This window comes from Opisthocomus hoazin, chromosome Z, assembly GCF_030867145.1.
Source record: "Opisthocomus hoazin isolate bOpiHoa1 chromosome Z, bOpiHoa1.hap1, whole genome shotgun sequence".
Taxonomy (NCBI): Eukaryota; Metazoa; Chordata; class Aves; order Opisthocomiformes; family Opisthocomidae; genus Opisthocomus; species Opisthocomus hoazin.
The window spans coordinates 66442427-66467407 of NC_134454.1; the positions used below are offsets into that span (position 1 = coordinate 66442427).

At 38.8% G+C, this 24981-nt stretch overlaps 1 protein-coding gene across 3 annotated transcripts; it reads left to right on the forward strand.

The window, feature by feature from the left end:
• Window positions 1-24763, forward strand: SGTB (small glutamine rich tetratricopeptide repeat co-chaperone beta). Of its 3 annotated transcripts, XM_075411835.1 has the most exons (12): window positions 1-161; window positions 1463-1589; window positions 6636-6739; window positions 7524-7593; window positions 11469-11568; window positions 13854-13958; window positions 17800-17938; window positions 18026-18088; window positions 20237-20274; window positions 20516-20599; window positions 22058-22179; window positions 22725-24763. In XM_075411835.1, the coding sequence occupies exons 2-11, from the start codon at window positions 1490-1492 to the stop codon at window positions 22167-22169; spliced, it is 915 nt and encodes a 304-aa protein (XP_075267950.1). In that variant the 5' UTR covers window positions 1-161; window positions 1463-1489; the 3' UTR covers window positions 22170-22179; window positions 22725-24763. The 3 variants fall into 3 exon arrangements, with proteins under 3 accessions (XP_075267950.1, XP_075267948.1, XP_075267949.1); XM_075411833.1 differs by having other exon boundaries at window positions 22058-24763; XM_075411834.1 differs by lacking the exon at window positions 1-161 and adding an exon at window positions 756-1041 and having other exon boundaries at window positions 22058-24763.
• The last annotated feature ends 218 nt before the right edge of the window (window positions 24764-24981 follow it).

A 24981-nucleotide genomic window follows, 5' to 3' on the forward strand; every position in this document is an offset into this window, starting at 1 on the left:
TGCACATCCGCTTCCGCCGCCGCGGCCCCCTCACGCCCTTCCCTCCGCTACCGAGCGAACGCGCGTCGTGTTCCCGCCCGCTCTCGCGCCGCTCGTCTCTGCCAGCCGGCGGCGGCGCTGACGGGGACGGCTCTGCCGCGCGGCTCGCGGCGCTTCTCGCGGTAAGGGCCGTGCCCCCTCTCCACGGCGGATGCGCGCCCGACCCGGAGCCCCTCATCCGCGGAGCTCGGGGGCGGTGCGGCGGGCGCGTTGGGCCTCGTCCGGGCGTTCGGTGGGCCCCGGCGCGGCGGGAGGGGCCGGGCGGCGCGGCGCGGCTGTTGTCCCCTGGGTGCGGAGGCGCCTGGCTTCTGCGGGGTAGACCTGTCTTCCGGGCCCGAGCGAGCGGCCCCGGGCCTGCCGCGGGACCAGGAGAAGGGGGGTGGGGGAGGGGGACAGGGACCGCGGCCCCCGGCCGTGCCCGTGGCCTTGGAGGCGCGCCCCAGCCAGCAAGACCCCGCGCTGCCCGCCCGGCGGGGCGTGTCGGTCGGCGGCCGAGGAGCGGGGCGCGGCGGCGGGCGCTTCCTCGGCCCTTCCGTGAGGGGGAAGAGGGCAGGCGCCGGAGCCGCGCACCCCCGGCAGCCGCCGCTCTGGCGAGTGTCCGCCTGTCCCCCGCCCCCGCGGCGGCGGGTGCTCGGCGTGCGCTTGGCTGCGCGGCGGGCTGCGCGGCGGTCTGCCCGGCGTCTGCCGGGACGCAGTGGCTGAGCGAGGCCTGGCCATGGTCTTGCCCTTCTTCTGACGCCTGCCTTCAGCCGGCTTCCCCTGGCGACTGGGTGAGCTTGCGCCCGTTTGAATCGGAATCATTTGAGGAAAAATAACTTGGAAAGTTGAAACTAAGATTTTCCTCGAAGTGACGTGACTCCCAGCTGATGCTGACTGCGAATCAGACGGAGCCGGCGGTGCCATGGATCACAAGCATGCACCGGGGTCACAGCGTTCCAGTTTTTTTTGTCCAAAGTGAATATGAGCCCGACAGCAGCACAGTGTCAGAGGCTAGAATACCTGGTATTGAAGTGTGTTTCTTTATGGCATTGTATTTATCGATGTGGCTTTTAAATTGACTTTGACGTCAGCATGTGCTCCTGCTTCCAAGTACATTTTAAAAATAAAATCCAAATTATATATGAAAAAACTAGATAAAACAAAAATGAAAAATAAGTTGCTAAAGTACTTCAGCCTCGGTGAACTCCTGCAGGAATGAATTTGAGGAGTTGGTGCTCTTCTGCTGATAGTTAGACTAGGTGATTGCAGGAGTTCTCCCAAATCCATACCTTTTAACCACTTGGTTTCAAGGCACTGCTTTACTGGGCTTTCTCGTTAAAAATAAGTTTTTGTGTATTGTGTGTGCTTCTTACTGAGGTCAGTGGGAGGCTGGAATACTCTAGAAATTCATTTATCTGAAGTAAGAAATCCTGTTGTTTTTAAGACATAGGGGAAACTCATCGGTTTCAAAATGTCATCAGTCAAACGCTTGGTTTATGCAGTGATTCATTTCTTGAGAGAGCAGAGTCAGATGGACACTTTCACTCCAGATGAACAAGAAAGCTTGGAAGGTAAGTGATAAAGGTGCTAATATATGTATCTATGTAATAGCTACCCATGTGTGAAATTGCTAGAAGGTAAATGGAGTGACCTAACTGAAAACTGCCACCAAATGTTACCTGTGAATAAGCTTATAGAATCATAGGTTGGAAAAGACCTCAAAGATCGTGAAGTCCAACCATCAACCCAATACCACCAGGCCTTCATGTTTCTGAAATTATTAACTTTAAAACATAATGTAATTTTTAAAAATATTCTAAAGTTACAAAATGTGTACTAGTTTAGTTTTGAGCAACAGATACTTTGAATCATGTCAAGTTAAGCAGTGCTGTAATGCAGACTATGGTAACGATTGCGTATGTGTCCCACAAATTTTTGTCTGCTGATTATTTTTCTCTTCTGTGTTTGGTTTCTTTCTGCATTTTTTTGTCTGGTAGTAGCTGTGCTGGCCATGGAGGAAGTAAAACAATTACCGTATCTTGGTTTTCATATATGGGAACAACTCCCGTTTCATACTTGCAAGAATTCCATGTAACTTATGAGGGAAGACTAAGAGATCCCAAGAATATGGAAAATAAATGCTTTGTGTTTCTTTTTCACTTGAATAGTGATTCCAAAGAGCGCATGGTAGTGAATGTTTCAGTATGGTATAGTTTCTATTATACATCCAAGTCTATCTATCTGTAGGCATAGCTGAGGAAACATGGACTTCTGTGTGTATTCCTCTGTTGACAGAAAATCATTAAGTCTTTGTAACTTTGTAATCTGTCTTCCTCCTTCATACTGCTCTTACTCCTTTTCCCTAATTCCTGGAGACTTCATCACAGGTGGTATGACGATGTGGAATTAAGCAAGAGAAGAACAAAAAGTCTGTTTCAAGCAGTCTTTGGTTGCCTTACTCAACCAAAAGAGGAATTTGGAGCTAAGAGGGGAAAGTCTAGGAGCAGCAGTGCAATAAACAGCATCCAGCTGTTGATCACTGACTTACCTGAAATCTGAGGTGTGGGGAGTAGACTTTCCAGAAAAAGATAAAGGGGAGTGTGCTTCCTTCCAGTGTTTATTTGTTTTACAGTGTAGTTATTCTCTAATGTAAGCAAGAAGGAAACATTTGTATCATGATATGCAAAGGATACTCACAAAAGAATAGAAGCCAGATGATTTGATTTTACTTCAGAATCTGGAGCATTTTGTACACTTGAAAAGTGGTAGTCGTCTATGAACGTAACTTCTGTCGGGTTATGATGATGTTCAGCTGATGAAAGAAAGCAATTTTTTTGGAAATCATATAATTAAAGATGAAGAGTATTCCTTTTGTTTTTGTAGTAAAACTGATAAACATTGGGTTATGTCATCAGGTGAATTTTCAGTCATGTCTTAGAGCAGCCTTAGCCAACATCTGTACGGAAGAATCAATTTTAAGATTCTGTTTCCTGAACAAAAAATATTATAAAACCTCAGCTGTGCTTAAATGCTGATGTAAAATTTACCATTTTAATGAAAGATATGAAATCCTAATTTTAGAGCTGTACTGTGGCAGAAGCATGGTACCATATGGCATGTGTTAGAGGACAGGAGGCGGATGTTCTGAATAATTGACTCGTTTTACTTGTGTGAAATATCTTTAGTGCATGTGGAGTAGCAATAGCCCAAGTCCCACCCACTGAAGTGTTTCTTGTTAGGTGGAGACGTAAGGGATGTAAAAATGTGACTGATATTCTTCATTAGTACTCTGTGTACCTAATTGGTGTCTATGAAAAGATAAACCACTGTATGATTAAATGACTGTGCCAGGACGTAATTTATAGAGTTCCTGTTCTCCATAAAAAAACCAAAAAGATCCAGAACATGACAAGTAAAATTGAGATTTTATCAAAAAAGAAGTTTACCTTGTATTCAAACTTCATTTGTATTGATAACCTGCATTCTGCATGTATGAATTATATAGTGATGTCAGTGATAGTGTAAATTTCCTCTAGGAATTTTGTAGTAGCGTGGTGAATAAAAATACCTTATTTTGAGAAAGCAGAGTAATCAGAAGGTAAGTCAGAGAAATACACTCTCCTACAACCTAGGGTCTGGAGCAGTGGTGTAGATCTCTGGGGGCCAATGCTCAACTTCATTGTATGAACTAGGAACTTCACTTCTTCCAAATTACATTTTAGACAGTGTGTTAAAATGGCAGTTATTTCTCTTTCCTGTTTACAGTTTCTATTTTTTTTTCTTGTCTGTAGCACTTATTTTTGTGGGATTAAAGCAGAAACTCTCTACAACGTGCACAAGGCTGTAATTGTTTTTTTCTTCTAAGATCGATGTACTGCAATGAATTTCTCTAAGGCAGTGTTTCCAAAACAGTGGAATGCACTCCGTAACGTGAGAGATGCATATAATACTTGAGATGGGGAAGGTTATGTGTAAGATGAAGCAAGATGATACCGAGTACTAAAGGGACCTCAGCAGCCCAATTAATATTCGTTATTCCGTGATCAACAGCCTGCATGTCTGCTGTGAGGCCTTGATGTTGCTTGCAACTTTTGCTTGGACAGCAAAAAATCCTGGAGCTGTGTGGCACTGAGGATGATGAGCTGGGCTTCAGCATAGCCCAGGTGCTCCTGTTGTCAGGTAGTAGGTGTTTGCATGAGCACCCGCTGTTCAGCTGGGAGGTAGGTGTCTGTAGTGGTTTGCAAGGTGGTCAGTACAAGCTTCAGCAACTGCTTAGGCCTCTGAAAGTGTGTGTGATAATGGTGATAATAGGGAGAACAGATAAAATTAATTATTTGTTAATTTGCCTTTGAAATCAGACACAGGAAAAAGATCAGTAGCTCACATGGTGCAGCAAGTCTTTCCCAGCTTACTGATGGCACCGAGCTTGCGGCAGATGACAGTACCTTGCTTTGGTAACAGGATAGTGAGATGCTGGCAGTCTAGGCTCCTGAAATACTTTTCAGACAAAAACAAGTCTTCACTCCTTTTGCTTTACTGGGGTCAAGTTTTTATGTTGCATTGAAACAGGGTAGTTACTGATCTTGTCACAACGTTATACATCTTCTGATTTGGAAAAGTTTCTGGTTTGGCTATGTTTGTTTTTACACAGGTTTCTGTTGTTGGCTTGCATGTTAACCAGTGGTTATTCTAACCAATTCATCCCATAAAAGATCCTAATTTTATTATGCCTGTGACAGATAGATTATAAGGATTATAAATTCCAGTTTTCACTTAAAGGAGAGATGTGGGAGTTCACTATAACAACTGATTATTTAATGGAAATGCTTACTAATAATAATACTGAGGATTATTTTGTTTCAGCATAATTTGCACTGCTGCACTTTGCAAATACCTCCTCTATGGTAGAGAGTTGGTGTCACAGACTTAATGCCTTGAGAAAGATAAAGGAGAGGGTTGTATTTTAATTTTACGTAAAACTACAAAATGAGGTGAGACATTCAGGAAAGGGAATGCCTTTACGTGAAAACAAGTTTGAGGGGAAAACTGGTAAGTATACGAAGGCAAGTGGCTTCCTGTTAAGTTGTATAAGGAGAAACACGATACATAGTTCCACTGATTTTGTGATAGGCCTGGTAATAACTGCTCTTAGTATCTAACTCAGAATTCAGCATAATCAGTGCTTACAAGATATAGCAGGAGACTAAGGAGTGTAACCCAAATCCTTCAGCATTCTTACTGGGTAATTTAGAACCTGGCAAATTGCTAAATAAGCATACAACTTGCTCCTATAACTTATAAATGATAAAAATGTATCAATGTATTCAATTGTTACAAGTTACCAACATTTATTTTGTATGGTACTTGACTTTTTCTGAGTAATTTCTATTGTATGTTATCGGAGTTTAAAAAAACCCCCTACATCTTACAGATTTTACCGTTTATTTTACAACTTTACTTTTCCCCCTTTCTCCCAGCTGTGACACAGAAAATAGGCTCCTCAAACTGGCCTTACAGTTATTAACTTTCAGTAATTTTACTTTTCTAATTTTAGGTCAGTGTCCAGGTTCATTACAATGCAAGCAAGAATTCAAATTATATTTATTACATTAACAATGGGCTGAAATTAATTTTAAATTCTAAGATTTGGTTTTTACTGAAACTTAATTTGAATTCAGCTGCCCCTGGTATTTATAGTTCCAGTTAGAAAAGTAATTTTTCTGTCCAAACTAGGTTATACAAAGACCCTTCTTTGTTCCTCCTCGGTTTTCAGTCTAAAAGATTTAGGTGATGTGTCTTAATAAAAATGTTCTGCTAGATTCTCAAGATAATAGGGAAAATAATTATATAATTTGAGATACTATAATTAACAGAACACATATATGTAAGGAATTGTGTATAGTAATTGCCATTGATCTTCTTTTGCTAAAATATGTGAGCACATTTAAAACTTCAGTTGGCTTTTTGGTTCTACTTTTTTTAGAATTGCTTGTTGTGAGTGTATTTGCATTATTGCAGGCTTGGGAGGGCCATTTAATCCTTCCACAACAGAACATGCGAAAGGATACTGCAAATGCATTTTTTGTAGGATAAAGGCTTGTGATTAATGAAGTATTTTATTAATAAACATTGTCTTGAAATGAATATATTTTGTTCCAAAAAAAGAGAAGAGTAGGAAGTATCCTGCATTTATTCTTTACAGTAGAGATGAGACATTTTCTTCCAACTGTTATACCACACAACTATATGGCAGTTGTGGTGTTTTGAGGTGGGGTGTGTGACACATGACACCACATGAATTGTGGTGCTTTTGTTAAATCCTCATATTTTTATGTTTAAAAAAAGAGACATTAAGTGATTGAAGGAATTGAAATAAATGTTTTAAATTGGTTTAAGAATAAAGGCCAAACAGTGTATGGATTCTGTATAGCTTATACTACTTTTCAGCAAGTCAGTTCTATGGGGGTCCGGTAGCCTGTCTGTATTTTATGATATGTTCCAAAGAGCTGCTTCTACTAGCTGAAGAAGGAAGTGAATCCCAGCTTTAGAAATAAATCAATGAAATTACACTTCTATTGAGAAACTGGTGACTTTTTTCTTTCTTTCTTTCTTGTAAGTTGCAATTCAGTGTCTGGAGACTGTGTTTAAGATTAACCTGGAAGATACTCATCTTGCACCTCCACAGCATTTGGTAGAAATGTTTACAAATTCTTTTCACAAGGTAAGAATTTCATTTAGACTTTAGAGTTACTCTGCCAGTATGTGCTGAGATTTTATATATACAACATATACACAACCTTAATGTGCTGTATAGGTCAAAAAAATGTGGAAAATTAAGGAAAATGTGAAAAAAGTGAAATTTCCATAAAAGCTAGCAGAATGAGAATCTTTTGGGCAGTGGGAGGAATTAATTTTAGCTAGACAAGGACAATACCGTATAGAAATTACCAAAGAGTGACTGTCTCACTCTTATTTGAAGGGTTTTATTCTTCAGTTAAGCATTTTGCAATTCCCAGAGATAAATGTCTGCGAAGTGCTTGAGGTCATTCGTAGTTTGGTGATGCTTCTCAGTCCTTTCTGGAAATAATGTAGTTGTTCAGTTTTAAAAACGTCTCCATGAACACTAGCCTTAAAATGGGAACTTCAGTAACGTATACCAAAAATATGTATTATCTGGGATCGCCAGTAGAGAAAGCACAGGAGCCACCAGGATGGCAAAAAGGAAACTGAGAAGTAAGAAAATAAAAACTGTAGAGATATATCAGCTTTCTTCCCCTTGACTTCCTTGAAATGTGTGGTGAACCGTAAGGTTTGTTTCAGTAGTAGAAAGCAAGCTATCTTTCTTTTTTAAGGATGTTTTAGTGGTGTTTAGTCCTTCATACTTCCTGTGCGCTACAGAAAATCTGTTTGCTTGTTCATACAATGCTGCCCAGGATGAAAGAAGTTTTTAATAAAATCAGGTCTTACACTTTAATGAAAAAGTGTCTTGGTTTGTTTACATACAGAATGACATGCTGCCTCTCTCAGATTCTTTACCAGAGGATGTTGAAAAGGCTGACCAACTGAAAGATGAAGGTTTGTAATAAACATAAGAATAAACATCTTATGCTGTTACTAAGATTTTTGGGTTATCGTGGATAGTGATAGTGTAGCAGCTGGGCAACACACATCCCACAGAAGAACTTAAGCTTATATTCTCTGATGATTGTTATTTTGTAAGAGGGCTAAATGATTGCTTCATCTGGGGCTTAAAAAAATATAGTCTATTCTCTCCCTTGCTCAGGAGGTTGCTTAAAAACTAAGGGATAACACATGAAGCCCTGGGCAACATTCATGAGTCGTAGAAGGTTTAAAGAATGAACAGTTAATGTTTAGTATATTACAGATTTCTCTGTTTGTCCATGGAATTGCTATACAAGTTCCTACTTTATACTGAAAAGGTTACGTGATGTCGAGGATTATGTGGTAGCTGAATATTGAAACACTGGTAAAAAGCTGACCCAACTGAAGCCAATGGAAAAATTCTTGTGAACTTACTAGGGTTAGTATTTCATATACATGAAATAATTTGTGTGCTCTATAAAAACTGCAAAAAAGCCAGTTGTTTACTTTGCCTTTGATAGATGTTATTGCTGTTATGTGAGGAAAAGCAGCTGTACCATGGAAATCTTCATGAATGCTAGCCAAGAAGGAATCCATTTTACTCCCTGCCCCCCAAAAGAAGGGCGGAAAAAAAATCCCAGGCATGTAGCACTGATAACTGATATGAATTGTTATCAGGTGCACTGATGCTTTATAAATCACATTTTTTTTATGATCTGTTGGATTTGCAGACATTTGAGTTTTATAGAAAAATTAAGTAAGATTCTAATTGCAAGGCAGATGTAATCCTCAAAAATTTCAGGATAATTATGTGGAAAAAGTTACAGTGTTTTTGAAAATTAGTTCCATGTCTATCTTATAACTGGTCATGAGTGCAGTCCATTACTGGATCTGAAAGTAAGTTTTCCTAATTGTTGAAGTTGCTCATTAGCTCTTTAATTCTAAGTATAGGAGCTCAAAAAAGTTTAGGTCACAAGTGAAAATTAGTTTGTAAGCTTTAACATACCTGCTGTGCATGCTGGCTTTTCATTTTGCTGTCTGTTGTTGCCAGCTCATGGAAAGTGAAGAATGCCTGTAGCACTCCGTAGGTTATTGGACTGTAGTGATATGCAGCACTTTCCAGGTGCGGGTGTGATAGCAATGACTGTTTCAAATCTGTGACTTCTGTCTTGTCATCTGTCACCCCGCAGGGGTTTGTGAAATAGGCTGAGGAAATGAAATTAATGTGTGCTATGTGTTAGTCTTTGTGTGGTGTTACTAAAGCAATTCCATGTCTTTACTGAAAAAATTGAAAGTGTTTGAACTTCAGCAAAGGGCCTTTTAAAGCGTCAGCTATCAGGGGCATTAGTAAGCAGTTTGGAACTGCTTGAAATTCCTCTGTCTAATTTCACTTAATACAATCAACACTTCCTGTCCTGTTTTCTGATGCTGCTCTGTCATATTAATCCTCCTCATTTTCACACATCTATCATCATATCACTACTATCATGCTTTTCAGTTACGAGTATTTTCTGCCCTAAGTTAGGGACATAAATTAGATCACTTGGGGAATACTGTAATTCTACAACTCTGTCACTTCCTCATTTCTGTCTGTATGTCCTTACCAATGGAATAACTTCCCTCACCTTTGCGGCCACCAGCCTGCTCCTCCGCTGTTCTCAAACCAGCCCTAGTATCTGTAGAAATTGGCTAATGAATGGCAAAACAAAATCAGATAGCTGAGTTTTCTTCCTTGGTCGTTACAAAACCAAGAAGTAATACACCCTCCAGACTAGTAAATACTTGAATTTACTTGCCTACCGTTGTATATCACTTGAGCACTCCCAGGTCCCTCTCCGCAGAGCTGCTTTCCAGCAGGTCAGCTCCAAGCCTGTACAGATGCATGGGGTTGTTCCTCCCCGGGTGCAGGACCCTGCACTTGCCCTTGTTGAACTTCATCAGGTTCCTCTTCCCCCAGCTCTCCAGCCTGTCCAGGTCTCGCTGGATGGCAGGTTTGTATAGTGTAACAGTGGCATGATCCTAAAAAGATCTGGATATTACCACAGTATAAATTATAACATTAGGTAGTAGTTTCATTATGGAGGAAACATTCAAAAGTATAGCCATTTGTGGTTGCGGGGTTTTTTTTTTGCCTTAAGAATTTTTGTCTGGCATTAAAATAAAATATTAAGTTGCTTTTCCTTTTGTCCTGAATTGCTTAATCTCAGCAAAAATAGTAGGTCTAGCTATTTTTCCTTTAGCCTGTTTTGATCTGGAGAGCGAGCAAAAAAGGTACCCACTGACAGTAGCTCCAGCTTAGCTCTGTACCCAAGGTCATCTTTAGTACAGAGCAGTATCAGAAATTCCAACTTTGGTAGTCATTGACTGCAGTTTTGTTTTAGAGAAATAACAACTGCTGCAATCTCATTGAATGCAGCTAACTTGCAAGTCTTTTATCTGACTTTATTGTGACAACAGGATTTCGTGTACAGACCTTTAGCTTAGATCAAGAGATGTGTAGATGGTGGGCCTGTAGAAATGAGACAGATACGGTTACATTCTGTGTGTATTTTGAAGGTATACATGCAATTACATTTTCAGTTTGCTTTCTCACTGGCAGGGATTGCTGACTGTAATTACAGTCTAGTATATCGACTATTGGAAAGAGGTGATATTGTACTACTTTGATGATACTTAGTTACTTAAATCTGGTTTTGTCTATTAAGCTCTCCATGTTCACAAATAAATGCAAGCATAGTTGTTTTCAGTTAGTACAGGCACTTAGGCCTGCTTGTTCCACAGTCTTTTGCTTTGTGTCAGAGACAAAATGTTAAAGTGACTGAACTTTTCCAGCCTTTGCTTATGCAATTATCTACATCTGTAGTAACCTGTTGACCTATCCCTTCTCTTGCTTACTTTGGGAGAGGGTTGAAATATTTTGCCAAAATACAAGGAAGTCAATGGAAGTCTGTAATTTTCCTGACAATTTCTTGACATTTCTGCGAAACCAAGACTTCTGTAAGATCTAGCAGGCCAAAGATCCATAGCTGTGGGACCAGGGGCAACTTTAAGCTTGGGCACTCTGAACTAGAACTTTTGCCCTACTACTCTGTCATCAGGAAAGAAAGAAACTACCAGGACTGCCTTGTGCTAGGGAGGAAGGAATGTGTAAGATATCTTTTGTTTTGAAAGACCCTACTGAAGAATTTTCTTTCCATAGAATTTTTTTTTTTTCCCCACCAGACTTAAAAAATATGGAACAGAAAACTTCATCGTAGAGCAGCCTTGTTTATGAGAAATGGTACCTCTGAATCATTTTAGATTGCCTGTTCTATATGTACTTTTCATTATCTTAACAAATTAATTATGTGGCATCACAAAAGTGGGGCTTATGTGCTTAGTTTTGCTTTTGTTTGATTCTCCATGTTATATGGATAGTTGCAAGCAAGTTGTTCAGACATGTGAGAAGATGAGACCGAAAAGGAATTAACATATAGCCTATTGGATTATGAGGCTTGCGAAGATAGTTAAGACTGATGAATCTGTAATAAAGTGGAACTGCAATTGTAATTACACTTGTCAACAAAGTGATCTTTGCTTAACAGCAGAAACTAGCTGGAAAGTGTGATATTTCAAGATGAGAAGGGGAAGGTTTGTGTGATGGACTACAACGTACATAATAAACTTTACAGATATAGTAGATGTTTTTATTTGCATTATTCCATGCCAATTCTATTTAAAAGAATGTGTCTCAAAAAAAGTGCAGTCATAACTACTTTATATGGATGCTATAATGTGGATGCTCTATTTCTTGAATACATAGCACTGTATCTTTTAACTACTTAAGAGCTTTTTGTAATTTATTTCAGGTAATAATCATATGAAAGAAGAAAATTATGGTGCTGCAGTGGATTGTTATACGAGGGCTATAGAACTGGATCCAAACAATGCAGTCTATTACTGCAACAGGTAATAACAAAATAATACACACTTTTCATTCCTGAACTTCATTAACATTATTTTAAACATAAACTGTGAAGTAGATCAGAATAACATGAGGCTAGAAAACCCCACTATTCAGAAATTTATCATGTTACATTTGTAAAAGATCTGAAGTGGAGGTGGCTCGTTCAGCATAATCAGTTGAAGGTGTAATATGGGCTTTAAAATTACTTGTAATACTTGAGATCAGGTTTTTGTGACTTAGGCTGTCTATAGTAAATCATAACACAGACTGTGATTCCCAGTCCATTGAGAGTAGTAAGAGCCTTTTTTTCTGGTGTTCTAGTGACTCAGCTGCCATCTCTATCTCCCCTGCTTTCCCTGGAAACAATATCATCAATGTGGGAGTTACCATTTTGGGGATTTCAAGCATTGTATAAATACTCAGCATTTCTATGCATGACCTGTTGAAAAATATCAAGACTGTTATTGTAGTTTTGTTGTATAATCTATTCTTCACCATAGTGAAGACATAGTGACACGGGAGCAGATGAAGTCTGGAAGCGCATGTTAACGCAGTAGCAGAAGTAAGCTCTTCCAGTATACTGTCCAGAAGACCAGCATAAGAGCCAAAGGCAGTATAGTCTGAGCCCTACTGGAACTAGCCTGCCTCTAGAGTCACTCTGCTTTATGCTCTTCAGTGCCTCTGTTAGCAGAAGGACATATTAACTTAAATGCTGTTAATCTGGCTTTGTGGCACTGTACCCAGTGGATTTTTCTGTTTTGGAGCTGTGCTTCCACTACTTCGGAGTTTAGTTTGTGATAAATACAAGTGAAAGATTTTGTTTCATGGCAAGCATAAAGAGAAAGGAAATGTGCAGTTTACTAATATTTTACATCTTGAAGACAGCAGTTCAAAGTGTAAGTTATCTATTTTCCTTGAGAAAACTGATTACATAAGAGATTTTAGGTATAAAATGGAAATATAAGACCAGATTCAAAAGCCTCCCAAAATCACTGAAAGTTTCCTCAGTAGAATGAGCTTAAGCACTAAATCTATAATTGGCAAGAGTAGAAATACTTCACTCTGTGTATTACACCATCACATACCACATTTGTGAGGACCAAAATGAATCTTGATATCAGTAAGCACATATTATATGAAGTTATTTAAAAGAAGACAGGCAGTTGCTTGGAGTTTTGAGAGTGATGTGGTATTTGAATAAATATAGGCCCTGTTCCTATCTTAAGCTAGTTTGGGAGCAATGGAGATGTATTGCCTTCAACAGTATTGCTTTTTACTCACAGCAGTGAGAAAAAGAGAGAACTGAGATGCCCTCGAAGTTTTAACTGGCCATATAACTTTTGTTTAAAGATGGAAAAAACATTTTCTGTTAAAACACATGAGAGACTAAGCATTGTCCCCAGCTTTTATCCATACATCTTCACTGGCATCTGTGGAGTTGAACAACTGTTAAGCAGCCTAAGTATTTTAAATATGTAAGTAGTCCTATTCAGAAGATATTTTAATCAAAGTGAGAAAAAAAACCCATGCCATTTGGAGGTTATTATAGGAGAAAGGATTGAATATAGTGGTGATTGTAGGATCTAGCATTCCTGTTAAAAAAGAAGAATGCTTTATGCGATGGAAATATTGTCATTTCTACTATAGATGTTTAATAAAGGAAGAACAAATTACAGTGTTCTGAGACCTTTCAAACTGATGAAATTTTGATTATTAATCTGTTCCAATGTCCTTTTTAGTTTGGGTAAGTCTTTAATCTTATTGTATCAGAGTCCACAACACTTGGTAGTTCTCTAGTATATAGATGCAGTTGTAATTGAGTAATTTAGAGATTATTGAGAAATGTTATCCCAATGTACCTGCAAGCAGGAGTTGCCTGCTAAAAAAATGAGCAGGGAAGAATCACAGCATTCCTTTGAATGGCAGTAAAACTATACTACTGCTTAAACAATGATTTTATGTAAATTACTGCTTGAGAGTTTCACATCTTGTAATAGGTTTTATGATGTATTTTATGTATAATCATATGCTGGATCTAAACCAGTTCCTTAGAATTATTTATCCTTTTTGTCCTCAAAGGTGAGTGCATGTTCTCCAAAGCCCTAGTCTAGCAGTGTGCTTAAGCGTACATTTAATTCAGAATGTTTGCTTGTCTTACTTGATTGAGGAAAGCTGAGGCGTTGCCTAAATATTGAATGAAAAGTCAGTAAGATTAAACAAGCATGTGAATTTTTTTTTCTTTTATTGTTTTTTTTTTTTTGACAAAGCTCTCTCCCTTTCCTCTTAGGGCTGCTGCTCAAAGTAAGCTCAACAACTACAGTGAAGCAATAAAGGATTGTGAGAGAGCCATAGCAATAGATCCAAAGTACAGCAAAGCGTATGGGAGAATGGGGTAAGCTAATACAAATCTGAGTAAAAGCTGAAGTGTAAATCACCATAGATTTTCTGAAATAAGTGGAGCTAGGTTGTTTTATTTAGCTGACATTCTTGTTCTGAAAGCGTAGCAATTTTCTGAAGGTGACCCTATCAGGCTGTTGGCTTTACGTTTTATATATGTGGTTGGTCTTAGCTTTTTCATACCAGATTTCATCAGTGTGCAATTTTTTTTTTCTTTCAGTTATCAACTTTCAAATTTAATTTAGAGAGTCATGATGTGTTTTTTCTACCTCCTACATAGTTATGAGTGATCAAAATTCAGCAGTTGGAACGGTGAATCTGTTAATGATCCTGTTAGATAACAGAATCCTAAAAGTATTGGGGCTTCACACTAGCAGGGACAGAGGCTTATTTTTTCTGTTCAGTAGCTCTTTGGAAGCAGATATTTTATCAAGACTAAGCTATGTCCCTTTAGTAGTTTTTCTGTCATGTCTGAGAGATTAACAGTGTAGCCTCTTCAGGTGGTGGGTCTGATTAAGTGCTACCTGAAAAAAAAATGTCAGGAATGTTCTGAATGGGCTGTCTACTTGAGTGAAGGGCCGTTTTTCCAAGATGTGTAGCTTTGTGTTTTCAATAATTAAACATAGTGTGGGTGTGGGCTGAATGCTGCATAAGGCTTTTGAGGCTATATATATATATTAGTAAATTAAAAAATGCCTGGGATTGTTTGTTGGGTCAGCTGTCACAAAATGGCCATCTAGTTTGCAATGTGGAGTGCCTATTGCTAAATTGTGTTGGCCTGTGTTAAATTCTGAACCATGCCCCAAAATTGTCTGGGATAATGCTTGTTGGCCTGGGACAAAACTATGCCAGGGGGCATTTATTTAAGATCAAAGATGATGGAATTCTATCACTTGAAACCTTTCCACGATACCCTTTGTTATACTGATACAAATGTAGCCTGACTGGCTTTTCAGAGGAATAATTAATTTTGAAATTTTAGGGACTGTTGAATTGGTTTTGTCCCATTTAACTCTCTTAAGCTCGTTTCTTCATGTAGCACAACTTGAGATCCCCGGATTTCAATGAGATGGAGGGAAGCTACAGGCTGATTTAATTGGAAATTGGAGGTTGTTTTAGAGTTTTGGGTGTAAGATCAGTTTGCCTTTTTATACACTATGTAAGTGGGATCATTAGTGGGCAATCAAGCTTCTCTTTTTTTGATTGTTTGTGTTGATAGAGGATGTACTTCATAGAATCATGAATGGTTTGGGTTGGAAGGGACCATTAAAGGTCCTCTAGTCCAACCACCCTGCAATGAGTAGGGATGTCTTCAGCTAGGTCAGGTTGCTCAGAGCCCCATCCAACCTGACCTTGAATATTTCCAGGGATGGGGCACCTACAGTCTCTCTGGGAAACTGGTTCCAGTGTTTCACTGCCCTCATTGTAAAAAATTTCTTCTTTATATCTAGTCTGTGTCTACCCTCTTTCAGTTTAAAACCATTACCCCTTGTCCTATCACAACAGGTCCTGCTAAAAAGTTTCTCCCTGTCTTTCTTTTAAGTCCGCTTTAAGTACTGAAAGGCCGCAGTCAGATATCCCTGGAGCCTTCTCTTCTCCAGGCTGAACAACCCCAACTCTCTCAGCCTTTCCTCATAGGAGAGGTGCTCCAGCCCTTAGATCACTTTTGTGGCCCTCCTCTGGACCTGCTCCAACAGTTCCATGTCTTTCCTGTGCTGAGGTCTCCAGAGCTGGATGCAGGACTCCAGGTGGGGTCTCACCAGAGCAGAGCAGAGGGGCAGAATCACCTCTCTCGCCCTGCTGGCCACAATGCTTTTGATGCAGCCCAGGATACGGTTGGCCTTCTGGGGTGCGAGCGCACATTGTTGGCTCATGTCCAGCTTTTCATCCAGCAGGGCCCCCAAGTCCTCAGCAGGACTGCTCTCAAAACACATCATCCCCCAGCCTGTGTTGATACCAGGGATTGCCTTGACCCAGGTGCAGGACCTTGCACTTGGCCTTGTTGAACTTCCTGAGGTTCACATGGGCCCACTTCTTGAGCTTGTCCAGGTCCCTCTGGATGGCATCCCATCCGCAGGACTCAGCTTGGTGTCATCTGCAAACTTGCTGAGGGTGCACTTGAATCCCACTGTCTATGTTGTTGATGAAGATATTAAACAGTACTGGTCCCAGTACGGACCCCTGAGCTGCACAATTTTGAGACAATACAGGCCCCTGAGGGACAAATAGTTTGAGCTACAAGCCATTGCTTAACACAGCAGATGGACGTAATAATACATTTGGCATAGCCTGAATGAGGAAACAGTACTTGTTTAGTAAAAACTGAAGGAAAAAAAAGAAGGTGCAGAAACCACCGCCTCAACAAATAGCCCTTACGAGAAAGCTGTGTTTTCTGACTGTATTATGCAGGCATATCAGTTTTTCTCAGGATTTGACAGAAACTATATGTCATAGAAGGGTGCAGAAGTGCCACAGAAATATGCGGAGATGGGAGCCATGTAGACAGTCAAAGTGATACTTCCAGCATGACCCTGAGAGAGCACTTGTCTTGGTAGGAGTTGTGAGCAAAGAAACTGTTGCCCGCTGTTCTGACTTGCTCTGTGCTCCAAGAAGCAGAATTTTACATACTTTTCGCTGTAAAAAAACCGTGGTTGCATCACAGAAATAGTGGATTGCACTTCTTGTCTGGTCAGAAACTATTTTTGCAAGTTAATGGGCCAAAAGGGAGACTGTTTTTTATGGGAGTAACTGTGTTAAGAGAGAAAACATTAATATTGTGTGGGTTCCTCCAAGAGCATTACTGGAAACTCATGGAGTTTCATACTGTTAGTGAGTTCATCGTCACTGAGAATAATGACTGTGACTTATCTATCTAATACACTGAGCTCTCCTGACTGATAAAGGACTAAGGTCTGTTAGTGGGCATTAGCACAGACTTACCAACCCAGTCTGTGTAGCTCACCACATACCAAGGAGGACTGGAGTACTAAATAGCTGAATAAGGGTCAGACAGATCTTTCTCAAAATGTGGAAAAGATCAGTTTAGTTTTGTGGTCAGTATAAATTGAGAATACAGTAGAAGATAGAACTGAAACTGCAACCAGATGGACTTCTGGAATAGCTCAAAGAAAGATGATGTTTTAAATGCAGAAGCTAATTGAATTTGAAAACAAATACTGTTTCAAAAGTAGTAGATCTGTCCTGTGCTTTCCTGAGCTGCTGGAGAAGAATCTTTTTCAAAATGTTAAGCAGACTTCACTGATAAAAGGGTTTCTTACAGCATCTTACAGATGTTACTACTATGCTGTATAACCCATTTGTCAAGCTGTTGAAGATCCGAAAGGAGAACCTTGCACTGATCCCAAGACAAAAATGTATTATGATGAAACTTGTGGTTCCAGTATTTGGTACCTGGAAGCTGCAGAACTCATGTCCAAAGTATCTTTGCCCTACTTACCCGTGTACCCTTCTGAATAATCTCTTCAATCAAAAGGACTGGAGGAAACAGAGGAATTCCTGAGCTTATGCAAAAAGTCACAGATGCTGGATCCAGCTTGTGCTCTCAAATACAGACTAAATCACTTGATGATGCCAAGGAGTTTTTAATGAAACTTGCGCATATGTGACAGACAATACAAGATGAGTTGAGGGATCATCTCTTCTGCAAAAACAAGTGGTTACACTAAGCAGTAGTAACACAATAGCAAAACCTGCTTTAACTCAGTGCTCAAGCTAAAAATTAGTTGTGAGATACTGTTCTACGTAGAATAGAAAATGTACGATTACCTTTTGACGGTCATTTATGCTCTACCCAGGATTTCTTTATTTCACATTAGGTTGGCTCTGACCTCAGTAAATAAATATGAAGAAGCAGTTACCAGTTACCAAAAAGCACTGGATCTTGATCCAGAGAATGACTCTTACAAGTCAAATTTGAAAATAGCAGAACAGAAACTGAGAGACATGTCCAGTCCTGTAAGTTTGCTCTGTATCTATTTATTTATGATAGTTTTAACTGGGATTTTGTAGGTAAACTTATCTTCAATTGCAATTTGTTTGTAGACTGGAACTGGACTGAGTTTTGACATGGCAAGCTTGATAAACAATCCTGCTTTCATTAGTATGGTGAGTACAGTTGAAGTTTTACATCGTACTGATTTGAAAACTGAAGTTTTAAGAACAACTCTTGTTTAATAACACAAGCAATTTTAATGCTTAATATAATGGCAATGGTTTCAATATACTGAATTTAAACTTTTCTAAGTCATTTTACACTCAAAACAAGAAGTGAAGTGTAAATGTCCTATAATATATAAATGTCCTATAATGCCTGTCGTATTTCCAACTGATTCTATCGTACTTACAAGCAAAAACGTGCATAGATTAGCTATGCTGTTTTTATAGATGACATGATAGTAAAACACTTGTCAACAGCATTGTGAGAATTTCTTTTCCATTCTCCACATAGCAGTTAACAATGAATACAGGGAAGTCACCTCTTAAGTGAACAGCAGTTGATTCAGGTGCAGTGCACCCAAGATTAAACTAACTCTGCCTGGGGAGAACTGCCCAACAGACCTTTCTGTTCTTACTCCTTCAAATTATTCCTGACATCTTTAAGTGTGCAAAACTTCATGTGATGTGGAAACAATGAATATAAATAACATATACTGCATTCCTTTACTTCTAGTACAATGGCAAATTGTGGTTTTGTCCATCAGCAGTTTTTCTCCGTGCATGGCTTTCTTAGCTAAATGGTATTAATTAACTTTGAAGAATGGAATTTGGAGGAAAAAAAATGCAAAATCTACTTATTTCCTTTGAGAACTCAGTTAAAGCTTTACTGCCCCTGTGGCAGCTTCATTAGGACAGGACATTTCAACCAGTGCTTCCGTCTGGAAATGCACTGCATGCAAGAAAGACCAATACGTCTGGTCTGCTACTATGGTCCAAATAATAGAGGCGATAGGCAAAGAAGAATTGAGCAAGTTCCTGATGGCATCAGTGATTAAATAGCACTGGAACTCTGTGTACCACTTTGTTGGCCACATGACTTATTCAGACAGTCTGCATCTGCTTAGAGTCAAAGATGTGCTCTCCAGTATGGAGCTAACTATGGGGAAAGGAATTTTTGCCTCATTTCCAGAAGATACCTGGTCAAGTGGATAGAACATAGGGTGTTCAGCCAGGAACAAATGAATTATTTTATTGTGGTGTAATTTTTTTGTTGCTTCATTTTCAAGGAACAAAATTGACTCATTGTCTGACTTTGAGAAAATTACTTCTAGCCCCCATTTTGGGTCCCTAACCTAGATCAGGCTTGTTACTGATGGAAGAAAGAAAAAAAATCCCGTATTGCTGATTCTGACCTGAATTTGGCATTTTATATCCAACTGTAGACTAGAGAAGACATTTCATTTACTTTTGAGATATATATATGGAGATATATTGACCAATAAAATTTAATATTGTATATATCTGTTTTTTGTAGTACCTTTAATAAGAGAAAGATGAAGCAGATACTGCATTGTGCCTATTGGTCTTGTATTCATAAAGCCACTGATTTCTGTAGGAATTATGTTACTAACTTTAAAACATCAAAAGGTTTATTCTATAGTATCTGTCCATATACACCCTCACAGTATGGAAAACACAATATATTTTTTGCGATATCTTATGAATGAGAAATTTAAATAACCTCATGCTTACTACAAAGTAAGAAGATACGCAATCACCACAGAAGGTATATGTTACCACTAAGCAATGCTACAAAGTAAGTCCACACTTTGGTTTAGTCTGCAATATTTTGTGTCTGTAATCTTAACAGTTTATACCCAGTAGTAATGGTAGTTGCAAAACTGATTTATCCAGGCTGGGAATTGCCAAAATACAGACCTTTCTCCAAAAAGCCCAACAGAAAACCTTTGTCCATGGAAGTCTTAATTTTTAATTTTTATTTATTTTTTTTTTAGTTTTCTGGTACGGAGATTTTATGTTTCACGTCTTCTTGTCATATTTGTCATGTATGAGTCTGTAACCGCTATTTTTTATGTAACATGTAACAAATTGTGTCAACCTCATATCCTTGAAATATGTTCTTGTAATGAGTCTTTTCGCCGGGGACCATACATCTCTGTGCACATAAACAGAGCTTAATTTTGTAATAAAACATGGAATACAGCATGTCTGTTTTGGGGTTTTTTTCCACATTTTCCTCAGTGATACCTAAGTAGTAAATATTTTATAATTTCAGCTATATATTGTCTATTCTAGGCAGCAAGCTTAATGCAGAATCCTCAAGTTCAACAACTGTAAGTATTAAAATGGAGTACCATTAAAACAAATGTCGAGGGGTTTGAATTAATGAAAGAAAAGGTGGACAATACTGTATTCCTGAAAGTGTAATTTTATTTTTGCTTACTGCATCTAAAACTACTGCAGTTTTTTCCTCTTGCAGCTTATCTCCTCCCAGCAATTAAAAAAACTATGGTTTATTGCTTACTGTAAAGGTCCCTGCATACGCCAATGCCAACACTGTGCTAACTGTTCCAGAATGTCCGGGATGATGTCAAATGCCATTGGTGGCCCTGCTGCGGGTGTTGGTGGCCTGTCGGATTTGTCCAGCCTGATCCATGCGTAAGTAAGGAATGCATAGTTTTAACCATTACATTTGTAGAAGCATCATTGTGCAACATCTATTTAAAAGGGGTAGTGTCAAGCCAATTATACTGCGGCCTGTCCGCATTGTATGCCTGATCATTATTAAAACTGAGAACTTGAAGACTTACTTTCTACTACCTTGTTTTGTTTGCTTTGGACGTTTCCATCAATGGGAATGACTGAACTGTGTGCTCAGTTTCACTTTCTGGTTCTCATACACTGTTTACTTTCTAAATGCCACTTATTAAAAACGCTCCTTTAAATCTTTAAGTATTCCTACATGCGCTTTCAAATTGTGTTGATAAATTTACAACGTGATATCCCAGACACTAGTTAGACAAACTACAGATGTACCTAGCAAAGGTTGCAACAAGTTCTGCTCAGGCATCCCTCCATTGAGACTGGGAAGGCTTCAGGGAACTCAGTATAATGAGGAGTAGCTTTTGCAAAAAACAGGACCCAAGTCTTTTATAGTATAATAACGATAATCCATCTGGAAGAGTGCACAAAAACATGCCATTTACTTATATGGCAAGGCCTAGTAAAGGGCATACAATTTTATTTTATTTTAGCATTCTAGCCTGTTTGAAACTACTTTTAAGTCTTGTCCCTTCAGGGTAAAAGTAATTTGTAATTCGCATCACAGAGAGGAATATGCCCTAACAAAATCAAGAGCTGTTTTCACAAAAAAACATGTACTACATCTGATCTGTGAAAGTGGTGGCTTTCCTTCAGCCTGCACTGTGGTTTAGAGGAGTCTTGATAATTTGCTCCTTGGGCAAAATGCAGAAGTTACAGAGAAGCTATGTCAGGCTATTCATGAAGTAGTATGTTTTATTTACTTGCTTTTTCTAGTAAACCAGTGTTATGCTTATCTTTTACATGGAATGAATCTCACCTATTAATTTAACTCTTAAGCCACAACTGTTACGGAGATGGATCTGTCATTACTTCAGTCATACAAGACATAAAAGTGTAATTCTATGCTTGTTTTCTACTAACGACGTCATGCTCACAAGTACAAGTTGGCAGCCCCATATTGTATTTCTGGAAGAACTAATATAAGGTTTCACTTCAACTACAAGAGTAGTTATCTTAAATAGCTGGAATGGATCCTTTCAAAAAGAAGGGAGCAAATCACTGGTGCAGGTTTGTTGCTAAATTTTAGTTTTACCAAGTAAGGTAATACTTTTTCCTCCATGTTACCAAGTTGAAGTAATATTCCTAAAGAATGAAAATGAAGATCTTGTGATAGTCCTGTTGGGGAGACTTTAGATACTACAAATATCTTGATTAAGACTATGCATCAGGTTATATTTAGTCTCAACTTTCATATTGGACCTTTCGGTTATATTAGGATATCTTGTTTTCTTACAAATGCTGCTTGTCAGTTTTTTTTCACTTGCTGATTTTACTTAAAACTGTTCAACACAGGGGGCAGCAGTTTGCACAACAGATACAACAGCAGAATCCAGAGCTCATAGAGCAACTGAGAAACCATGTCCGGAGCAGATCTTTCAGTAGCAGCACTGAAGAGCATTCCTGACTTACAGAAGGCAAGTGAATTGTTATGGTATACCACCCCAAAATACATACCATAGTTAGTAGCAAAAGCACCATTGTAACTCTTCTGCTTGAATAGAAGACAGAAAATTCTTTGTGCGTGTTTGCAAACAGGAATAAATCTGTTAAACAGATCTATTGCACATAACTTGGAACATATTGTTTATGTATAGTTACTCCTCTGAAAATTAATACAGTAAATAGGTGGTTTATTAAAATCCCTAAGTACAAGTCCTTTTCAGTATGTGCATTAGATTGACCTTCAGGGCTATTGAATGGGGAGGAGTTTTGTAATGGGCTGATCTTGCGTAACAGCTTAATTCTAAATTCCTAGTGTAAAAGGCATGTTATCTTTACGGTGAAAATCATTACGGCTGTACTCCCTGTCACACATCTGATGTGCCCTTTCATAGTGAGCATAAAACAGTGTTGGGAGTATAAAGTGTACTGAAAACTAATGCTTGAAGAGTCTGTTTCTTTAAGCCTGTGGAGGAGCTGTTATTAGTAACATGAAATACTTTTCACCTTCATTGGGCAGGAGGGAGGGAGATGATTGCATGTGAAGGAGTACCAGAAATTGGAGAGAAAGAGAAGACACTAATCCTGAGTAGGACAATACACAGAAACCAAAATGGAACTTGGCTTGGGAAAGGAAAGAGTATGAAGAAGTTTTAGGCTTTTCTACTGCCATGTATATCCTAAAATCATGATGGTAGCCCTGGAGGTCAGCATTATGGCACTGTTTTCCTAAGCAATGGGAAACTGTACTACATTCCATATGTATGCAGTATTTAACATAAGCTTAAAATACTTAACTGTAATAAGCTGCAACTGATCCTGTGACTGTACAAATAACTAGTACTGAAAATTTATCAAAAAATAACTGTCTTAGGATTCTCTTTCTATTCTGGTGTGGTAAATCACTGGCTGGAATTTTATTTAAGTTTCATTAAGTGATGGTTATGTGGCCAAGTTAAAGATTTTTCCACACTGGAGTATTTCTGTTCCTGCCCTGACTTTCTTGCTCAGGTAGTCTTACCCTTTCAGAGACCACTGCTTTTCTGTATTTTTATTATGTTAACTTTTTTTATTCTGCTTACTGTTCATACTGCTTTCTGGTACAAGGTACATTTGTTTTTACTCTGGGGAGATTTTCAACACTCACACTTTCCTAAGCTGAGGAGCCTGCTTTGATTCCTAAGACAAAGCAATCTCTGCTGGCCAGTTAGACTGGAGAAGTCATGTAACAGCAGGCCCCCAGATGGAGAAATACACAGGAACTCCGGGACCTCAGACGTATCTGAACCGATAAATTTATAAATCCAGAGTGGCTAGGATAGCACTGCGGTATCTCTCACACTCAATTTATCCTTACTTTATGACACCAACTTTCTACTTCAAGATTGAACGAGTGTCAAGAACCTTGAGAGTTCCTACTCTCTACAAAACATGATATATTTCAAAGACTGGCTGTAGCAGTTGTATTGTCAAGTACAAGCCCTATAGCTCACTGGATTTATGGGAGAACTGTCCCCAAGGTTAAACGGAACAAAACATTGGTTAGTTATCTAAAAACGACTGTTGAAATCGTATTTATAGAGTGGTAACTTTCATTTCACATCCTACAATATTGTAATGTTTAGGTTTTACTCCAGTACAGATAATATGTAACCAGAGTATTTATTAAAATGTTGATGGCATTGGCTTAACCCTTTGTTGTGCTACAACTGGCACAATACTTAACTTGTAAACAGTCTTTGTTCCTTGTATATTAACAGAAAGACCTTTATAGCCTAAAAAAAACCCAGTGACACCAATAACAGGAGGTGTCATTACATGCTTTTCCATTGAAACCAAGAACAGAGGCATCAGTCATGCTAAAGTCTATTTTGCCTTGAATAGCCTGGATTGTTTCACAGTCTCATGCACTATGTCTTAATCACAGGGTGAGGAAGGCATCTTTTCCTGTGTAATAACTGCACTTTATTTTGCACTAAAATTTTTCACCCTGCTAGATGAAGTGGTAATCCCACAATCCTTGTAAACAGTGCTTTACTTTCAGGTCAACTGCTGTATGTCATTCAACTGAGAAAATATACATTTAACACCTGACTGGTTTTGTATCATTACTGTTCCATCAGCATATAAGTGTGATAATTGTTAGAGAAGAAAGTGTTTTGCACTCAAATTGTAAACTCCTATAACCTGCTTGCATGGAATTATATTCTTCTAACTATGCCTGATCATAGACACTTCATGAAATATTCAGCTTAGAAATTGTTTCAATTGCACTTTTCATTTTATAACAAGTACAAAGTAAAATCACTCATGCATACTGAGACAGAACTAAGTCCGCAGCTTTGGATTCAAGTGCTGTTCCAGGGCTACAGAAAGTCATATTGACAAAATGCAACTTGTCTACCATTTCTGTATCTCCAACCTCTTCTTACTATATGGCTACATCTCCTTCAACTTGTGTCAGTTTAACTTGAAAATAGATTATAAATAAAGTTATTTACATTTTTTGTCTGGATAGTTGTGGTTTTACTGTTTTAATTTGTTGTGTATCTAGAGTAACAGATAAATGGCATTCTTTAAAATACCTGTTTATGTTGGTTGCTTTGCATTTTATTAAATGTGCAGGATATAGGGTTGTTTGGGGTTTTTTTCCTGGTTCTAAATTTATCCAGTTCTTTAAAAAATGAATTCTATACTTCAAGATTTTATACACAGGAACGCCTTAAGTAAAATACTGTCAAAACTAACTTAGGTTGCTAAGGGCCAATATGGTAGCT